The sequence below is a fragment of the Lissotriton helveticus genome, chromosome 11 (assembly GCF_964261635.1).
Source record: "Lissotriton helveticus chromosome 11, aLisHel1.1, whole genome shotgun sequence".
Classification (NCBI taxonomy): domain Eukaryota; kingdom Metazoa; phylum Chordata; class Amphibia; order Caudata; family Salamandridae; genus Lissotriton; species Lissotriton helveticus.
This window is the reverse complement of record NC_136072.1, coordinates 841944982-841963693: the sequence shown is the minus strand read 5'-3', so window position 1 is coordinate 841963693 and position 18712 is coordinate 841944982. Positions and strand designations below refer to the sequence as shown.

The following is an 18712-nucleotide window of genomic DNA, read 5'->3' as shown; positions in this document are numbered from 1 at the left end:
CTTGGGGATACCCAGTAGGGGCTATCTCACAGGGAAAAACCAGGACGGGTTCCCAATGCAAAGCGCTTTGAGACCTGGCGGTGATATTGCGCTATATAAAAACCTATCCATCCATCCATCCATCCAGGAATGCGAGGTAATTTAGCATTTGACTTAAGAGTAACAACGTAAGATGGAATCTGCAAGAGACTAACATCATTAGGACCTGTAGCCCAAAGTGTATCAGGGAGAGAACGCAGTTCCAGTGGAAGGTGATCCTTAGACAGATACATCGGGGAAATCACTTTCTTACCCACTGTAAGATGTACTCCCAAAGGAGAACAATGTAATGTCGCATGCAATCTTTTCAATAAGTCCAAACCCAACAAATTCTCGCCACAGCCAGTCGTTAGAATAAGGGGAACCTCCAATTCACAAGGACCAATAGAAAGAGGCAAAGGACAAGAAACCGGGTTACGAACTGGGGTGCCAGAAAATCCTACCGAAACATTAGTCAAGCCAGACAAGGGTGCGCCAGGGAGTTTAGAGTGCATGATAGAACTCTTTGCTGCACCAGTATCCAAAAGAAAAGGTTCTGCCACACCTGATGTAATCACTTCAACATAAGGTCCACTCTGGTCTACCGGAACTGACACTACTCCGTCCCTTTGTCCATGGCTGCCCTAACTATCATTAAAACCAGCACTCTCACTTCCAACATAATAATCATCAGTGTAGTACTGAGCGGACTGAACGGTCGGAACATTCTGTTGGTCAAAATAATTTATAGAATTCTGAGGGGAAAAGGAACGTTCATTCTGGGGAAACGTACCACGTCCCCTACCCCTAGGTACTTGTTGGTGACCACCACGACCTCTCAGACCAGACATACCATTCGCACGCTGTAGCAAGATCGGGCAACTATTCTTGAAGTGACCTTCCTCTTTACAATAAGCACACTGATTAGGGCCTAGCGGGAGTCGCGAAGCAAAAGACTCAGGCTTCTGCAACAGTTTCTGAAACTGTGGGGGTTGCTGAAAGTGACGCTGATTAGGGCGAGGCGGATAAGCCTGCTGCAGAAGAGCTTTCGTTTTTAATTCTCTAGTCTTCTTCTCTAGTTTATCCTTCTCATCTTTATCTCTATTCTCACAGTATTGTGCAGTGGCCAATATCTGGGCTGAAGAAGAAACAGCCCATGAACTCTCAGAATCTTTTAACTTAGTACAAAGTTCAGGAAGTAAATTAAAAACAAACTTATCTACAAACAACCTCTGATCACCTTCTGTACTCATGTCCTGACCACTACGAGCAATGAATGTTTCCTCGAACCTAGTGAAGAAATCAGACACACTCTCATCTTTCTTTTGTTTGCATGCTGCTAACTTGTCCCAATTCACCCGCAAAGGAGGCATCATAGTTTTCATTAAATTAATAATCCTACCAGGTAGTTCTGCAACTAAGGGTTCAGGTTTGGCACCTCCTACCTGCCGACCATCTGCAGCAGTAATATTAACCCATGTATCTCCTAACTCTGGCGCGTGATCCTCATGACGGATCTTCGCCCACAAGGATTGAGGAACTACATTACCCATCAACATATCTATGTCAGCTAAATTCATAACACATGCATTAACTGTCTGAGACAACTCCTTGTAATAACTAGCAGGATTTTTACGGGGGTCAGGCAAGATCTGCTTAAGAGCCAGGACCTCAGCTCTCTTCCAAGTGACATGCACCCACACTCGCTGAAAATGAGCCGGTGCAGCCACAATACCATGAGCGGCATCAGCCACAACTGCTTCTCCCCATACAGGGGGGACCTCTCTCATAGGATACTGCTTCACTTTTCTCCTAACAGAAGGTTCAGGTTCGAACAATAACTGAGGTGGAAGTCTATACCTAAAAGTGAGTAATGTCTCTACCGCTTCCTCAACATCGGAACCCACTATCGTTCCTTTAGCAAATTCAGACTGAACATTAATCAATTCCAATGGAATTGAACCCAACTCATTATCTTCCCACTCCTGACGAAGGAAGGTACACAGGACATCAAAAACATACCTTTGTTTTGGTGCCTCCCACTGTAGGAAGATAAACATAACCACTTGTGGACCGTACTTGGAGGCATTCGAAACCCATCTACGAGCAAGGAGATCTAACACTGCCCGCTCTTCGGGACCAGGAAGCTTACGTTCAGAAACAGGGGTCATATTTAGTGACCCAAAGAAAGGAGACAAAAGACTAGTGACAGTCTCAGTCATTCGTTGCCGAGCAGAAGGAGAAGAAGTTGACATGAGGACAGGAGACAAAGTGTTTTGAGGCAAGAGAGACGTAGGGACAGAAATAAGAGAAGTCGAAGATAAAGAAGTGTAAGGGAAAGGAGTTTGAGGCAAGGCTGATGACAAAGCTGGCGGCCCTGGAGGGGGCTGCGCCGCGGAAGGAAAAACCACCTGTGAAGCAACAGGTGGTGGAACAACAACAGGGGGTTGAACGACAACAAGGGGTGCAACAACTGGAGGTAACGGAGGTGCAGTAGCACCCTGCACATAAGGGGGTGGTAATCTCAGTAAATGTGACATAAAATGATCCTTTTCAGGGTCTTCAGTCACATTTGAAAGGGGGGGGTGGCAAAGCCGGGTAACATTTGTCAATGGCCATGCAATGTTGTCTATCTGACACTTCAATCGCACTATCTTCTTCATCTTCCTTAAACTGCCTAGCAGCTTGCATTACCGAAATATTCCTTTCCTTCCTCTCTCTCTTAGCTTGCTTAATTTCTCGCTGTTTGGCTTCCTTACGCCAAAGGTGGAAAGAGTCAAACATCGCCGGCCGGGCTTTCTTCTTAAATAGCGCAACTTCTAGGTTATCTAAAACATCTGATTCAAAACTACCATGTGGGGGCCATCGTAAAACACCATCTTTCCTTGTATAACGGACCCATACTTCGGTAAAGGTAATGGGACCCACACCATGCTTTGAATAGAGCTCATAGGTTGGAGTTCCAACCGGAGGTATCAGATACGAGTCCTCCAATCGGGAATCCTTATTACAACTACAACAAAACCATTTCCTAATTTTGCCAATACCAGGCATCTTTAGCTCGCTAGTCTTGCTTCAAACTTCAAGGGGTTATCAAAAATTATACACTCTTAAATAATGAACCCCTCGGCTTCGACTATTGCAATGGCCGAATCAAAACCAAGAAACAAAACAAAGCTGTGGGAGCGACCCACTTATACTTAACCAAAATGTCTGTCACGCCACCAGAAGACCGTATAACGTCTCGCCTTACAAATCATCACAAGAGGGTCCAAGACAGGGCGACAGTCAGGGCAGCAGTCCTTCGCAGCCGTCGGAAAGGGGAAGCCTCGCAGAAAAAACCTTAGGTCCACGTCGACATGCAGGGGTCAATGAAGTGGCGGCCGTCCTCCAGAATTTCCTCACGGGGCTCCTCACAATCTTTGGGCTTGGACCAGTACCGCTGAAGTCGCCCCACGTTTGGCGCCAGTTGAAGAACCGGGGTTTAACCCAGCGGCGTCAGGGGCACACCTAAGATCTTCGAGTTCACCTGTCTTGGTATTCAAAGACACGGAATACTTCTGGATGGCGTCAGAGACCAAGTTTATTAGCTGCAGCTAGTAACAGTAATCCTAGAAATACATCACGGTGTAAATTCTTAGGAGACTGCTCATTTCACTAAGGCGAGACGTCTCCTTTTATACCCAATATTCACATTATAAATGTACACCCACTGCACAAAATTCTAGCCAATAAGATACATTTTCAAACAAAGCATCACATAGCAAAAACTCAATTTACAGTATCCCAACCCAAAAGTTAATTATTAGGAATGTCCCAAATTCAATCTCCACAAGTCGGACAAACCTATAATTGAAAGCATAACCCATGTAATGAAGAAACATAAAAAAAAAAACAGTAACAGATGCTGAACAAGATAAAGCACGTGCAAGGAAACTAAAAAGTTAACGATGTCCTGAACATTGATTGGCAATCTCAGATAAAGATCGATCAGGGAAATTGGCTTTGCGAGGTCAGTTTCAGGTGAAGAGGTCAGTTTCTTACAGTTCATTTCAGAGTTAAAGAGAAACCTAGGTAATGTATACATGAACTAAGAAGGCCAGGCCACTTCGTTCGCCAGGTTAATTTTACAGGCCTACGTGAGGGCAACACAAAATGGTGGCACAGTACAAAATGGAGTCAGAATCGAGAATTACAGAACCTCAACTGCTAATGTGACATCTGTCAGTTTTTACATCATGGTATTTTTGTATTGCTCAGAATTATTTGAACAAGCAGGGTCAGCATGTACCTTCTAGTTACGGGTATAAGTAGTTCACATATTTGTAACTGAAGAGTGAGTATCACAAGCCCAGCGATATTCAGTTATAGGTAAGTAACGTGTTATTTCTACAAACCTAGGTATTGGTAAACATGGTAGTCTGTTTTTACGTTTGTTTTATATTTTGTTCATTCCAAATTATGTATAGATGTCTATGTATATCCCCTTGCAGGACGCAGGCTGAGATGGCACACACCTGCCGTGGCACCATCAATCTTTCGACTGCCCACATTGACACAGAAGATTGCTGCAACATTGTGCTGTCCAATGGGGGCCGAACATACCATCTTAAAGCCAGTACTGAGGTGGAGAGGCAGCGATGGGTCACTGCCCTGGAGCTAGCCAAAGCGAAAGCCGTTCGAATGATGAACAACTTGTCAGGTACCATCCAGTGCCAATCACTCACTTGTAAAGACCTTTTATTTCAAAAGCTGTCGCTGTTGTGCAAACTAAGCATGTACATTTAGACTATATTCTAAAGTCTGCTAACAATCCAGTCTTTCTTTTCCTGTGAAATATTGTCTTACAGATATATATGTATAGTACTCAATCTTAATTAATGCAAGGAGCAATAATTGAAAAGTGTAAGGCATAATCATTTTGTGTTTTTGAGCTTGCAGAGCATCTTCGACTGAAATGCTATACAGACACTACATTTAGAACAGAATGTAAGGACTTAATATACACTCTGAATAGGGTAGACGGGACATCTGTCAATTATTGATGTATCTCCTGTATCCACCAAAATCTAAATTATCCTCTTAGATGTGAGGGAATAATGCTAATATACCTTTTGCAGTCCCTTGTCACCTGTCTCCACAAATTAGTTGTGTGTCGTGTAGTCTCAGGGCCTGCTTTAGGGCGGTGCAGACCAGTGCAGCCACACCTGGCGCTGACCTCAGGGGGCACTGTATAGAAATAACTTATGGTATTAAAAGCACCTGCTGCAGAATTCCTTGTACGTTCTGCAGTTTCCAGGCAGCAATTATAAATCTCAAGATAACCTTAACCAGTGCTTTAAAACAAATGGAATGTATGTGAGAGAGGGCTATGTGGAGATGAGCAGTACTGTTGGAGGTTGGGAGTGAAGGGAATCTGGTGAAGAGGTCATTGGCTGGGGGGAAGGAGTGGGGCAATAACAATTGTCGCACTGGATGCCACCAGGGCTAAAGCGGGCCTTGTGTATGCCCATGAGTACACTTTAAAGAGGGCAAGGGGAGCATACCTCAAACGCTTAATTTTCTTTTTTTTAAAGTCCTTTTCATTATGTATTCTGTGCGTGTTACATCATCCATAATAGGTCTCTTCATGTAAAAGGCTGAAATGTTTGAGGAGCACAAAATCGGAGTCAAGTGGGAGGATCATGTGCGAATGGAAAGATACCAGCAAACACAATACCTTGAATCTTGAGTAGTAGCAGACAGATTTGGGATCGTGAAGGTGTTTTGTACTTATTTCTTTTATTATACATGCGTAATGATAAACGGTAGAGTGGAGTGAAATGGTCAGCACAAGGCAAACTCGTGAGGGAGAGGTTTTGGAAGATTATGGACTAATTTGAGAAGTAGAATGTTGAACCGGTCCAGGAGCCACTGAGGTTTACCAAACTAGTCTGCTTGGTTGTCTGTAGAGAAGATGGAAGTGGATCTGGGTATGATAAATCAAATGCAAGGGTAACATCGAGGACTGGCACGGACCGTATCTGACAAGATGGTTGCAGTAGTTTAGCTGTTTTAGGATCTGGTCATTAATTAGGGTATTGCAGTAGAACGTTCGTTTTGGTGGATGTTGCTGATGTTTAGGAGGTGGTCGATTGCAGATGCAATTAAGGTTCTAGTGGTAGAGGTTTGATTTTTGTGTTGAAATAGATCCTTTTTAAGGCCGGAAGGGTGTGTAAAGTCAGGAAGGGTGAGTGAAGTCAGGAACGGTGGTGCCGGGAGGCAGGATGCATTTGGATACACTGGACAAGTGGTGGTAGATGGTGTCTGTTTTGGAAAAGCTAAGCCAGTATCCAGCAAAGGATCAGTCAGCCATACTCCTCATTGAAAGCATTGAACCTAGATGATCTGTTTGCCTCCTCACCTGAATACAAACTGGGGCATGTCCTGGTCAGTGAGTTTAGGGAAGTAGGTGTGAACCTGTTTTTCCCCCCAGCAATCTGTGTGATACCCAACTATAAACATATGATTTAATGACTGGGAGGCTGTGGGTCTAAATGCCAGAGTGAGAGAGAGGGTGTTAAAGATTTGAGGCGCAGAAAGGGTACTTGTGGGTAGAAATGCAGTATTATGAAAATCAAACAACAGCCTTGAAACCCTTTGAATCAATCCAAGAGAAATTCAATCTGCCACTTAAAATTTGTATTTTATTGTAACCCTGGTATAGAAGGTGTTAAGCTAGCCTCGTACCCCAAAACATTTCCACTTATCACAAATTAACAAGTGGTGGTGAAGTTCTTTCCTCCTCCACATTGACCTGCCTACAGAACCCTGAAGAATGAGACATGGCTCACATCACCCAATCCCTGGTACTCCTCTTTTGTCATGGATTCTCGTGTGCCCAAAGAAATGTAATCCTTCAGATTACCTGCGTGCCTTGGCTTTCATGGGATTCCCCTTTGCACGTGGCATACATGCACCACAATGTGCTGGGATTTACTAGGGACTTCCCTGGGCCTGGAGATTTTCACCAGGTCCTTTTTTTAGGTTGAGGCTTACCAGACAGGCAAAAACACCTTAGGGACATCCGGAAAGCTTCTCTGGCAATGCATTTTGCCCATGGCTTACTATTGGCCTTGTGTTTTGTAACCCAAATTTGCTTCATTTCTGTTTTGTGGCTTTTTGTTTTAGGCTGTCCAGTATGTCTTTGTCCCTCCTGTGGAGCACCACCTCTTTACTGCATTCTTCCACAAGTGTTTGCTTCCTTTAAATTTTGTTCTGATCATGGTACATTTGTGGTGCATTCAAAGATCGGGTCAAATGTTGGTCTGTGTCTTCCAAAGGAGCTTGGTGTTTACTTTCCTTTCCCTGACTTCAAAGTGAGAGGATTTATCTGACAATCATGCTGTGTTCTGTTCTGGAGGTGTGCTGGAGGAAAGCTGTATGTAGATATGTTTTTCTGGCACACAACAACATTTAATTGTCTATAAATGAACTGTGCAAATATTTCAGAATTAATCAGAAATAGGAAAGCGGTAATGAAGCATTTTTTTCTTTAATTCTGAGGTGTTTTGTAAAAAATATTTTAATATGATCAATACAAATCAATACACTGGGTGATGCCATTTCCACACATCATTTGTGCGTTGTATAGTTTTATCAGTAAAACTGTATGTCTGTGCAAATGTGATGGCCATTTCGTTTGAAAATGTGTTTTGTGTAATGGCAGTACGCTACCACACCCTCTACTACACTGCATACTACTCCCCTCTGTTCAATGCCACTCCAAGCCACTTTAGGCCACTCCCGACCCTCTACTGCACTTTAGGACACTCTACTCCACTCTGTGCCTCTCTGCACTACCAGGGGCGGTGGGTGACACTTCAAAGTGGTGGGGCGCAAAGTGATTAGCATACAGCACCGTAGCGAGCGAGCGAGCCCGAACCCCCAAAGGGTTGTTTGGGAAGATAACCCTCCCCAAGAAAATTTTGAAAAAAAAGAAGAAAAATCATGCATTTTCAAGCAAATTTGAGAAAGCAGGAAGGTTAATAAAGCAATTGTGAAAGTGCAGTTATTACATTAATAGATGGCATAACATAGGTAGCTGCTTATTCAGTATAACCACAGAATGACCATGCACGGTTCTACAGCATATTCTATAGCTGAACAAAACAAGTGGAACTACCCCTCCCTTAAACCATACAAAAGAGGATGAATGAACTAGTCAAATAACAAAAAAAAGTGGAGGAATAGGAAACATACATGGGCAAAAAAGCGAAATGACAGAGCAAAATTTACAGTGTGATAAAGAAACCTATAAAATTAATAAAATATCAGATATGCATGTAATAGCAACCCAGCAGTAGGCTGCTCTCCCTCCTAGAGAGGGTAGAAGAACTACAAAGGCTGGCTACAGAGCCATGAACACAGTTGGACGGCTCTCCAGAAGAACCAGTGCACAAATCTGGGGAGACCCTAAGATTATGTGGTTTTAATGCATTCACCGCCATGTATCTGCAGCAGAAATGCTCTGGGTCTGAGAGAAGCACTAGCTTTTAAGAGATTTTGTTTCTGCCGTCTCTTGCTCAGGAATGTGTGTGTTCTCTTGCTCTCTCCTCTGTGTGCTGCTTCCCCTTTAGTTTCCCCCACCTCGTCACTTTCATTGTTGCTTCCCTCTACTCGTCCATAGCTTCCTCCGCTCGTCCCCATCCTGCTCAACTTATTATAAAATATTTCACCCTTTCCACATTAGCCCCTAGCCATTTGTTGCCTGGCACACCTTCCCATGCCTTCTAACCCTTTCCCAACACTCCTCTTCCATTTTTTTCAAAGCTTTCAGTGCCTCCTGCACTATCTCTGAGTTTTTTTTGTTTTTATTTCCATTTCGAGGTTGCTGTGTGCGGGTGTGCCTGCACAACCAGGAGCCGGGGGCACTTAGGAATACTTTGGTAATACTTTAGCATATCCCATTAAAAGCGTACATCCATCCATCCCATTAAAAACCACATCCACTTTGGGAACTGATGCTTGTCACACAAGTCCTTTCAGCCAGTGAGAGATCAGTGGTCGTTCAATACTCAAGAGGTAAACTTGAGGCAAAGTTGGCAGGGTATGCTCAGACGTGAGTCCCTTGCTCACTTTGCCACTGGGGTCAAGCAAGCCCGGCTGAAGATGGCTGTAATGCCAGAAACCGGTCCTGGGAAGCTTGATTCGAGTCCAGGGAAGACATGGCTTGGCAGTTCGGGCTGGACTGTTCCCATGAGGCACAGGGTCAGACTGATTTGCATATGGCCATGTCTGAACTGGGGTGGCGGAGTGAGCTAAAGAACGGTGATGGATTAAACCCAGATCAGTTGACTGGGGGTGAGTGTTTGTATTGTCAACGCTCCGTCCATCACCACCTTTGGTTTTTCTTCATTAATGAAGGGAAGCATTTTTTAAATACAAAACACTCACAATTTAATGTTCACATGGAACCTGTGTTGCACAAACTACCTTTAGATGTATGTCCTGTTTTTTCATAACTCACATTATCAGAAAGACATGGGAGGTGTACTTTCTTAAAGAATGTGACTGGGCTGCAAGATGGCTACTAAATTCAAGAGACCTGTAATTTTCAAAATACACATGATTGTGTTTTGCCTCCTTTGGATCGTCTTACTCTCAAAAATAGCCAACAACTTTCAAAAGCAAGATCAAAGTCCTGAAATACTCTCCTAGACTGCAGTGGTTCTAAAATATCACTTCCAGCTGTGGGCCTCAGAAATATTCTTAAACCTGCTGGTTGATGTTTTATTACTGAGTCACCTGCTTTACTTCCTATGCCCTTATGGGACTCTAACAAGTCCAAGAGGCAGTCTGGCTCTCCACTCAGATCTCAGGCGTATGAAACATAGAGTTGAGTGATTGCAAGCGGCGTCCTGCACAGTTATTGCCTTACACTGACTTTTATCACAACAGCTAATTTTTTACACACTGAAGTAGTCAGACTTTCAAAAACTAGGCTCCCTTCCAATTTCAGTCTTAGCATTTTTCTCACAAACTGATTAATTCTGGAACTATGTTAGAAAACAGGTACAGCTGTCAATGACATCAAAGAGTAATTATTAAATGTATGGATATTCTCTCCAGGGCCACCTCAAAGGAATTTATACATGTTACTAATATGATGTGATCATTCAGTACAGCGAAATTGCAAAGGACTGTTGTGGACGTGGTAAATATCAAGATGTACAGACAACATGTCAACATTAATTAGAGACCCGTGGTTTTGTTTGGCAAAAAATAATGATAGTCTAGATTTTACTGTCTTAAAACTTTCTTCATGTCAGTGAAAGTTAATTCGTAAAAATACATTTCCCATTATCCCATTCTCTAAATTCACAATTCCAGATTCTGGCAAACACAGATCACAGCCTACATTTAGAGATATCAGCTTGCCCCATGTCAGTGAGTAGGCCTTGCCTTGATTTGAGTTTTAGTAGTTGTAACCTTGCACTTATAAATGTAAGATAACTAAAATTACATTCAAGTGTTTCAAAATGCAAAGTGAAGTAAACAGCCTTTCCTTGGTTTTTAATGTGCTCGCAAATCTATTGTGTTGCATTTATCCAGTTCATACCAAATACCAAAGCTGGGATCCGATTTAGAAACATTGTGGTTCTTGTCAAGCAGCATGTTAATCTAATTCTATTGTAATACAACGAGAATTTTCATAACTTCACGTATGATCAGGCAGGTAAGCCAGAACTACGTGCTCTACATTTATATTCCATTGCCACCTTCCTATTTTTTCTAACTATAAATCGACAACTCACTGGATATATTTCATAAATTTAACTGTAACAGCTCATTCTTGATTGACAATAATTCGTCTGTATTTCAGTTCTGTGACATTATTTTATATAACTGAAGCAAATTGTGGTTTTGATTTTCAAATGTTTTTTCTCTTCGCACTTTTCAAATGCAAAGCTCTCAGACAGCCTTTGGGCTAACTTCGGCGCTATACAAAAAAATAAATAAAAATAAACTGGTTAATCAGCACCATGGGCACTACTCACCGAGACCTCACGTTGTCACGATTGGTAACAGCAATTTTGTTTTCTTTGCATTCTGACACCTGCAGGAATGTAAAGAAAAAACAACACCGATCTGAAGGAGCTACACAGGCCTGATAGGGGAGAACTTGAGACGGCTGCAGCCTTAAATGCCCAAATCAGATTATCAATGCTAACGGTTTAACAGCGCAGGAATACGTGATCGGAGGTCTAGCTATTAAATGGGGAAATGACCCACTGAAATGACAGTCATCCGTCACTCACCACAGCAGAACAACACGTGCATTATGCAGTTTTCTATTACAGGAAAGCGGTTCAAGGCTTACTGGCAAATTTGGGATGGGGGGGGCTGGGAGTGGAGAGGAAAACAATCCGCATTCACGAGTCTTGTTCCTGACTTTCATTTTAACATTTGCTTCCTAAAAATGTGCTTCCTCAGGCCACAGCTAGGAATTTATCGGTGGTCTGTTTGAACTTTTTTATTTTTTTTAAGTTAACGAAAAAAAAAAGAATAAAAAAGCAGACAACTAAGAGCAGGAGCCGGTGACATTTGCAGGCCTGCTAACGAGAAGTGCACATGTCCTGAGCGGCTCTCATTGTGGAGCTGCCGGGCGCCGAGTTCGGCCAGGCCCGCAGTAATCGCTGCCAGATTCGCGCGGGAGGTCAGGGCCCGGGGGGGGGGGGGCGCGCCTTGTCAGTTTTATAAACACTGCAGTTTTTCCAGATGGCCACTGGCTCCAGCCTGAATGTCTGTCCCCACCAATGCTGTGCCCGTCTCCCCCCCATGCTTTAATGACCCCGGTCCGCATGCATTGTACTGAACAAACAGTGCCCATATCTTTCTGTACCTCTCAATCCCGTGCCTCACCACTCACCCTGTGACCCTCGCCAGCCGACAGACTCACCATATTCCAAGGAGCTCTTCGTCTCCTTCCACTCGGTGCGAGCCTGAGTTCCTCAGCATCTTAAGGCCGGAATCTGGAGCACACGACACGAAAGAGACGCCGACCCCGTCCGCGACAAAGCTCTTTCCTTGACAGGATGTCCCCCCCCCACGCGCGGCATCCAATGGGATGCTGCGCCAGTGGACCAGCCAATTCTGGCGCTGCTTGCAGCGCCAGGATTGGCTAGGGGGGCACATTTGCTGCTCGCCCTGTCGCCCCTTGTAAACCCGGGCTGTGGCAGGCGAACAAGGTCCCACTGGGGACCTTACAGTGCGGTGAGTGCGCATGCTTGGGCAAGTTGCAAACCAACTTGCACTTGCGCACTACGGTCTGCTGCAGCCTGAGTGTGTGGACTGTCTGTCATTCAAGCTGCAGCAGGCCACCCCCTTGCGCAATTCCCGGCGGCTGGTATTATGTTTTGTTTATCATGTACAGTCTGTCACAGTAGTTATTTTATGTAGATAGGATTGCGGCCGGCGGCCGCGATGCGGGTCTATGTGGCTGGTGGGGCTACGCCCCTACGCCCCAATGGACGCACAGCGGCTGTGCTCTACTCAATTCTATACTACTCCACTCTAGGACTGTCTGCTCCACTCTACGCCACTCTACTGTGTCTGTGCCTCACTCTATGACACACTATGCCACTTCACTCTAGGATACTGTACTCCACTCTACATCACTCTACGCCAATCCACTATATGACACTCTACTCCACTTAATGCAGCTTTACTACCTGCTACTCCATTCTACGACACTGTACTCCTCCCTGACACTTTGCAGCACTACGCTATGCCACTCTACTCTACACTCCTCCACTCTAATCTACTGCACTCTACGCCACTCTACTCCATTCTGCCACTCCTCTCCACGGCACTCCACTCTATACGCCTCCAATCTACTCCACTTTATGCAACTCTGCCATTTCACTCTCCTCCACTCTGACTCCCTACTCCACTCTGCCACTCCACTCTACGCCCATCCACTCTACGCACATCCGCTTTATGACCCTCCACTCTAGGACCCTCCACTCAACGACCCTCCACTCTACTCTACGACACTCAATGACACTCCACTCTACAACACTCCCCTCCACTCTCTGTGCCCCTCCACTCTCTGTGCCCCTCCACTCTATGACACTCCACGAGACTCTACTGTACTCTAACAGTTTACTCAACCACACTCAATGCCACTGTACTGGACTCTACACTACTCCACTCTACTGTATGATACTCTACTCCATTCTACTCCATTCTACTCCATTCTACAACACTCTGCTCCACCCTGTGCCACTCAACTTCACTCTTTGCCCCTCCTCTCTGTTCCCCTCAACCTTACAACACTCTACTCCACAACACCCTATTCCACTCTATGCCCCAACACTCTTTTAATCTCTGTCCCTCCACTATAGGCTTCTCCACTATATGCCCCCTACACTCTATGCCACTCTACAAACAGAACTCTACTTCACTCTGCAACTTTCCACAACACTCTATGCCACTCTGACACTCCACTCCACTTCCTTCTTCTCATCACTCCACAACACTGTATGCCACTCTGACTTTCCCCTCCACTCGCCTCCACTCTATGCGCCTCCACTCTATGCGAAATTATACCACTCTACGCCACTTCATCCACACCCCTCCACTCTGACACTGTACTCTAAGCCACTTTATGCAACGCTCCACTTTACGACCCTCCATGACACTCCACAACACTCCACTCTGCTCCGCTCCACTATACTACACGCTACGACCCCACCACTCTACAACCCTCCACTCTGATACTCTGCAACACTCCACTCCATCACACTTTAACACCACTCCACTCAACACCACTGTACTGCACGTTACGCCACTCCACTCTACGACACTCTACTGCACTCTACAATACACTACGCCACTATACTCTACTCCACTCAATGCCACTCCACTCTGACACTCTACTCCCCTCCACCCCACTCTACGCCACTCTAAACAATCTGTGCCACAACACTCTACTCCATTCTGTCCCTCCACACTACACTTCTCCACTATACACCCTTGCACTGTACGCCACTCTACATAACTCTACTCTCCAGCACTCTACAACTTTCCACCACACTCTATGCCAATCCGACACTCCAGTCCACTCTACATCACTCCCCTCTGCTCTTCGACTCTCCACTCTACTCCTCGGCATTCCATGACATTCCACAACACTCTATGGCACTCTAGGACTTTCAGTGCCACTCTATACCAGTCTATGCCACTGTAAGTGGAAATGTCTATGCCACTCTTATAACTCCACTTTATGCCACTCCACTCCACTCTACCCTATGCCACTCTCCTCTACGCCACTCTCCTCTACGCCATTAAATATAGCCAGGCTCAAGCAGCCTCACCGTTTTACAGCATGGCTAAAACACATTGACAAAGCCAATAGATCTTGCATAAGCGAGAACTATTGGCTTTGAAAATGCTGTTGTAAGTTGGCCCGCAGGGCCTTCAGGCAGAATATATATATATATATATACCGTCCCCCAGCACTACTCACCTGGGAGCCACTGATGCATCCTGGGCATTGGAGTCCGTTGATGCTCTCGGACCCTGAACACTATCACCTGAGGATCCTATGGCTGAGGGGCGGAGCTGACATTTGCACCTATCCAGTGCGGAGGGGTGCATTCTAAACTGCAGAGCGTGAGGACTTCCGTTTTCACCACCGCAGGCGCTTAAGAGGCCACACCGGCTGAAATGCATCCGCCATTAACTTGAATTAAAGAGTTTTGCCATTGAAATCCCCGCAGAGGCTCCTGCTTCTTTCCCTGAGAGGAGGCGATTACTTCATATATATATATATATTCACTGAAAAAACCATAGGTTATAGACCATATATAGTTAGGAACTAGCATTTAAAAAACCTTATTTTACTCACACAAAACCATTGAAATTCCATATATAGTTAGTTGCACTAACTATATATCGCGCACCCGCAATCCACTGCTGATCATGTCACATATTACATCATTCATGACATGGTTAGTGACATCACTGATGACATCACTGATGACATCTCAAATGACATCACTGATGAGATCACTGATGACATCATCCAGTGACTGTGTGTTTCTGTAAAGTTTAAATATGTTTTACATATTGAAGAATGAGTAGATGTATAAGTGTCTGGACGAAGGATTTAGTAGGTGCATGACTGAATGTATGAGTGAGTGATTAAATGTGTCTCACTGAGTGCATGGGTTAGTGACTAAACTGTCTTAATTTGTGCATCATTATGTCTGTTGTTCTGTAAACTGCTGCATGTGTTGATCAGTAGCTATATGATTAACTATATGGGTTATTGATTGATTGTCCAAGTATTTGTATAGGAGACTGAGTGTGTGTGTGGCTGGCTGGGAGGTGTGTGACTCTGTGCAGATCAATGTGTACTTGTATCAATGATTGTATAAGAAAGTAAGTATGTGTTAGTATATGTTTGAAAATGTAAGGTGCTCTATGTTTAACTGTATAGACAAGAAAATGGAAGTGTGATTGATTCTTTACAGGACTGACTAGGTGTGTGAGTAACTCCATGGATGAGTGGCAGAGTGTAAGTGTCTGTATAGGTGTATGAGTGCATATGATAGTGTTGTAAAGATGAGTGATTGTATGTATGAATGATTGTATGGGTGAATGAGTGAATGTGTGTGTAGACGTAGGAATCAGTGAGTACGTATGTAGTAACTAGTATTGGTGTGTCAATGGTTTCAAAAATTATACTCTGTATTTAACACTGGGTGAAACAGAGGTTATATTAAAACGTGAGGAGATGCATTGTATTGTCACATGAATGATATCATCAGTGATGTGGTCATTGATGTCAAATGAGATGTCATCAGTGATGTCATCAGTGATGTCACTGACCATGTCATGAATGATGTAATATGTGACATGATCAGCAGTGGATTGCGGGTGCGCGATATATAGTTAGTGCAACTAACTATATATGGAATTTCAATGGTTTTGTGTGAGTAAAATAAGGTTTTTTAAATGCTAGTTCCTAACTATATATGGTCTATAACCTATGGTTTTTTCAGTGAATTTTCAAGGTTTTGTAAATGCTAATTCCTAACTATATATGGTCTATAACCTATGGTTTTTTCAGTGAATTTCATTGGTTTTTTAACAGCTAATATCTGTAGCTGTAAAATGTATTCTTCTTTAAATCCAAAAATATATTTTATATGTTTATGAATAATTTTTTTTTTTAATATTTTTTTTTCTTCGTTCCCGCTTCGCGAATCGGGAAGCTTCCCGTTAGCTGACCTTGATGCCGCGAAATAGACCGCGAGCCGGTAAACGTTTCTTTACCGCAACTGCCGCGTTAGAAAACAACATCGTGACGCCTCCCGTCCGCATGACGTTTCGCGTTGTCGCGTGATACGTCATATGACGTGCTACGTTAGCGAACTCGTACGCTTACCGAGTCGCAAAGCACAGGTTTCTGGAAGCAAACCGGGAGGCCCTGCAAAGCGCGTAACGTAAACACAGCAGGTCATGTGACTTGGTAATAACACTTTTCATTGGTTCATTTCACTTTCGGTTTCCTAATGATGTAAGACTAGGTCATATGATCTAAAATGAACACTTTTCATTGGTTGAGAACTATTTTTTTTCCCAAATGGTGAAAATCCCTCCTTCTTTCCTCACTCTGACTTTCATCATTGTGAGAGAAAGACCCTTTGTTACCAGTGAGCAATGGCTTCTTTACTAGCTTCAGCTGGTGCTTCCCCACCACCTCCACCACATCCAAGGAAGAGTGGACCACCTGCTAAAGTTATAATTCAGCAAGAAGAGGAAGAAGAGGAACAGGACGACCTAGATAATCTCCCTATTATGGCCAGAAGATCTGTTGTACCGGAAGTAACGGGACCAGAGGGCAGGGAGATGGTGCCAAATATACAAACGAGATTTCGTGAAGTAAAACAAGTCTGCGTACATTGCAGTGGAATCATTTGCTACGCAGAAAGTAGCATCACTCTGATCAACAGAGCTATTAACAATCATGCTCATGTTTGTCCGAAACTCCCCAAACAATAAATTCTTTTTTTTGTTTTCTTCCTCCTGTTGAGCCCTTTACAATGAATCGTTTTCGTTGCCCCCTCCGAAAAAAAAACAAAAAAAATATAAAACTGTTCAGAAAAATTCAAAAAAAGTAAAAAAATGTTCAGAAAAATAATAAAAAAAATATAAAACAACAAAAACAATTTAAAAAAAAGTTCTTTTCAGAACTACCTCCCCGTTATAAAAAAATTGGTACAATATTTGCAACTGTGCCAACCTCTATTTCTCTTAGTTCGCTTCCCAGTTCGCTCCCCGGTACGCGAACCGGAAGCGAACCAAAAAAATTATTTTTTTAAAAAAGAACAGTAAGTATAAGGGAAGGAAACAGACAGTTATGTTAAAAGAAAGACAGCTATAGGGGAGTAAACTAGAGATACTATTACCCGTAATCCACTGCTGATGATGTCACATATTACATCATTCATGACATGCTCAGTGACATCATCAGCAGAGGATTGCGGGTAACAGTATCCCTAGTTTATTCCCTATAGCTGTGTTTCTTTTAACATAACTGTCTGTTTCCTTCCCTTATACTTACTGTTCTTTTAAAAAAAAATTTTTTAGATCTGTCAGAAACAGTGAAAGTAATGAAATATAAAAGACTACGTAGAATATGAGCATTGTATGCAACAACTTTGACACTGACAGAAGCCTCACCTTCTCCATGCCTCCTACACAGTTCTACATGTACATCATAAATGCAAACAGAACAGAATTAATTATACATGTTAAATGGTTTATTTTTGCTGTTCTCAGAATGTATCAAATTTCACTAAAACAGTGACTTGAAGGTATTCATCATATAACAGCGGGGAAAAAAAAACACAATCAAAATGATTGTGTTTAAAAAACCCATACATTACAAATCAGAATTCAGAACTCCTTAAAGTTAACTTACTTTCCATGACGGCCAAGGATGTCCTATGAACAGCTTACACTCTGTTGTGCTGTTATTACTTTCAACCCGCCACTTTCTGAAAGAAAACCTCCATCGTTTTCAAAAACATGTTACATACAATAAATGACTTCTCGCTCTCTACCACACGATTCCACAAGGCCAAATTGTGTCAGAGCCATGTATAACTCTTGGATTTCTTGTAAGCCAATCCCGTCTTTTCGCATTTCCGCAACTTTCAGAATTAAAATGTTGAAGATCATTTACACAATCCTGGACTAGTAATATCTTCCCCTTCTTGCTCAATCATGTTCTACATTTCCTATCACACTGATACTGCTTACTATGAAGCAGACTTACACTACCTTTATGACTAGTACAATTATTTAATTCTCTACATCACTTTTAATCACAAAGCAATGTAAAACAGTAGACAGCATTGCAGACTTACATTCCCTCTACTCCATGTTTTGATTCGCTGCTTCAATTAGCTTATAAAAAGAAATAGTTTTTCTGAACTCATTCAAAGTGCACGTATTTCTCAATAACGTCCAGTGTTATGGTAAAAAGTTATGTCTCTGTACTACACTTATCGTCAAGGCCAAATAGTGTAGGAGCCATGAGAACTTCTTGAAATTCCTCAGAGCACATCCCGAGATTCTTTCCCTAAAATTTTGGTTTTAAAAACACCAGGTAAGAGTTTTTAAGGTCATATGGCAA

General features: G+C 43.2%; 1 protein-coding gene across 4 annotated transcripts in view; it reads left to right on the top strand.

The window, feature by feature from the left end:
- The window catches only part of LOC144792165 (oxysterol-binding protein 2-like), a 1552312-nt gene that overhangs the window by 224903 nt on the left and 1308697 nt on the right, over positions 1-18712 (top strand). For all 4 annotated transcript variants that reach the window (XM_078667062.1, XM_078667059.1, XM_078667060.1 and 1 more), the window contains exon 2: positions 4512-4720. In XM_078667062.1, coding sequence (XP_078523188.1) covers positions 4512-4720 — 209 coding nt within the window. The remainder of the gene's footprint in view (positions 1-4511; positions 4721-18712) is intronic.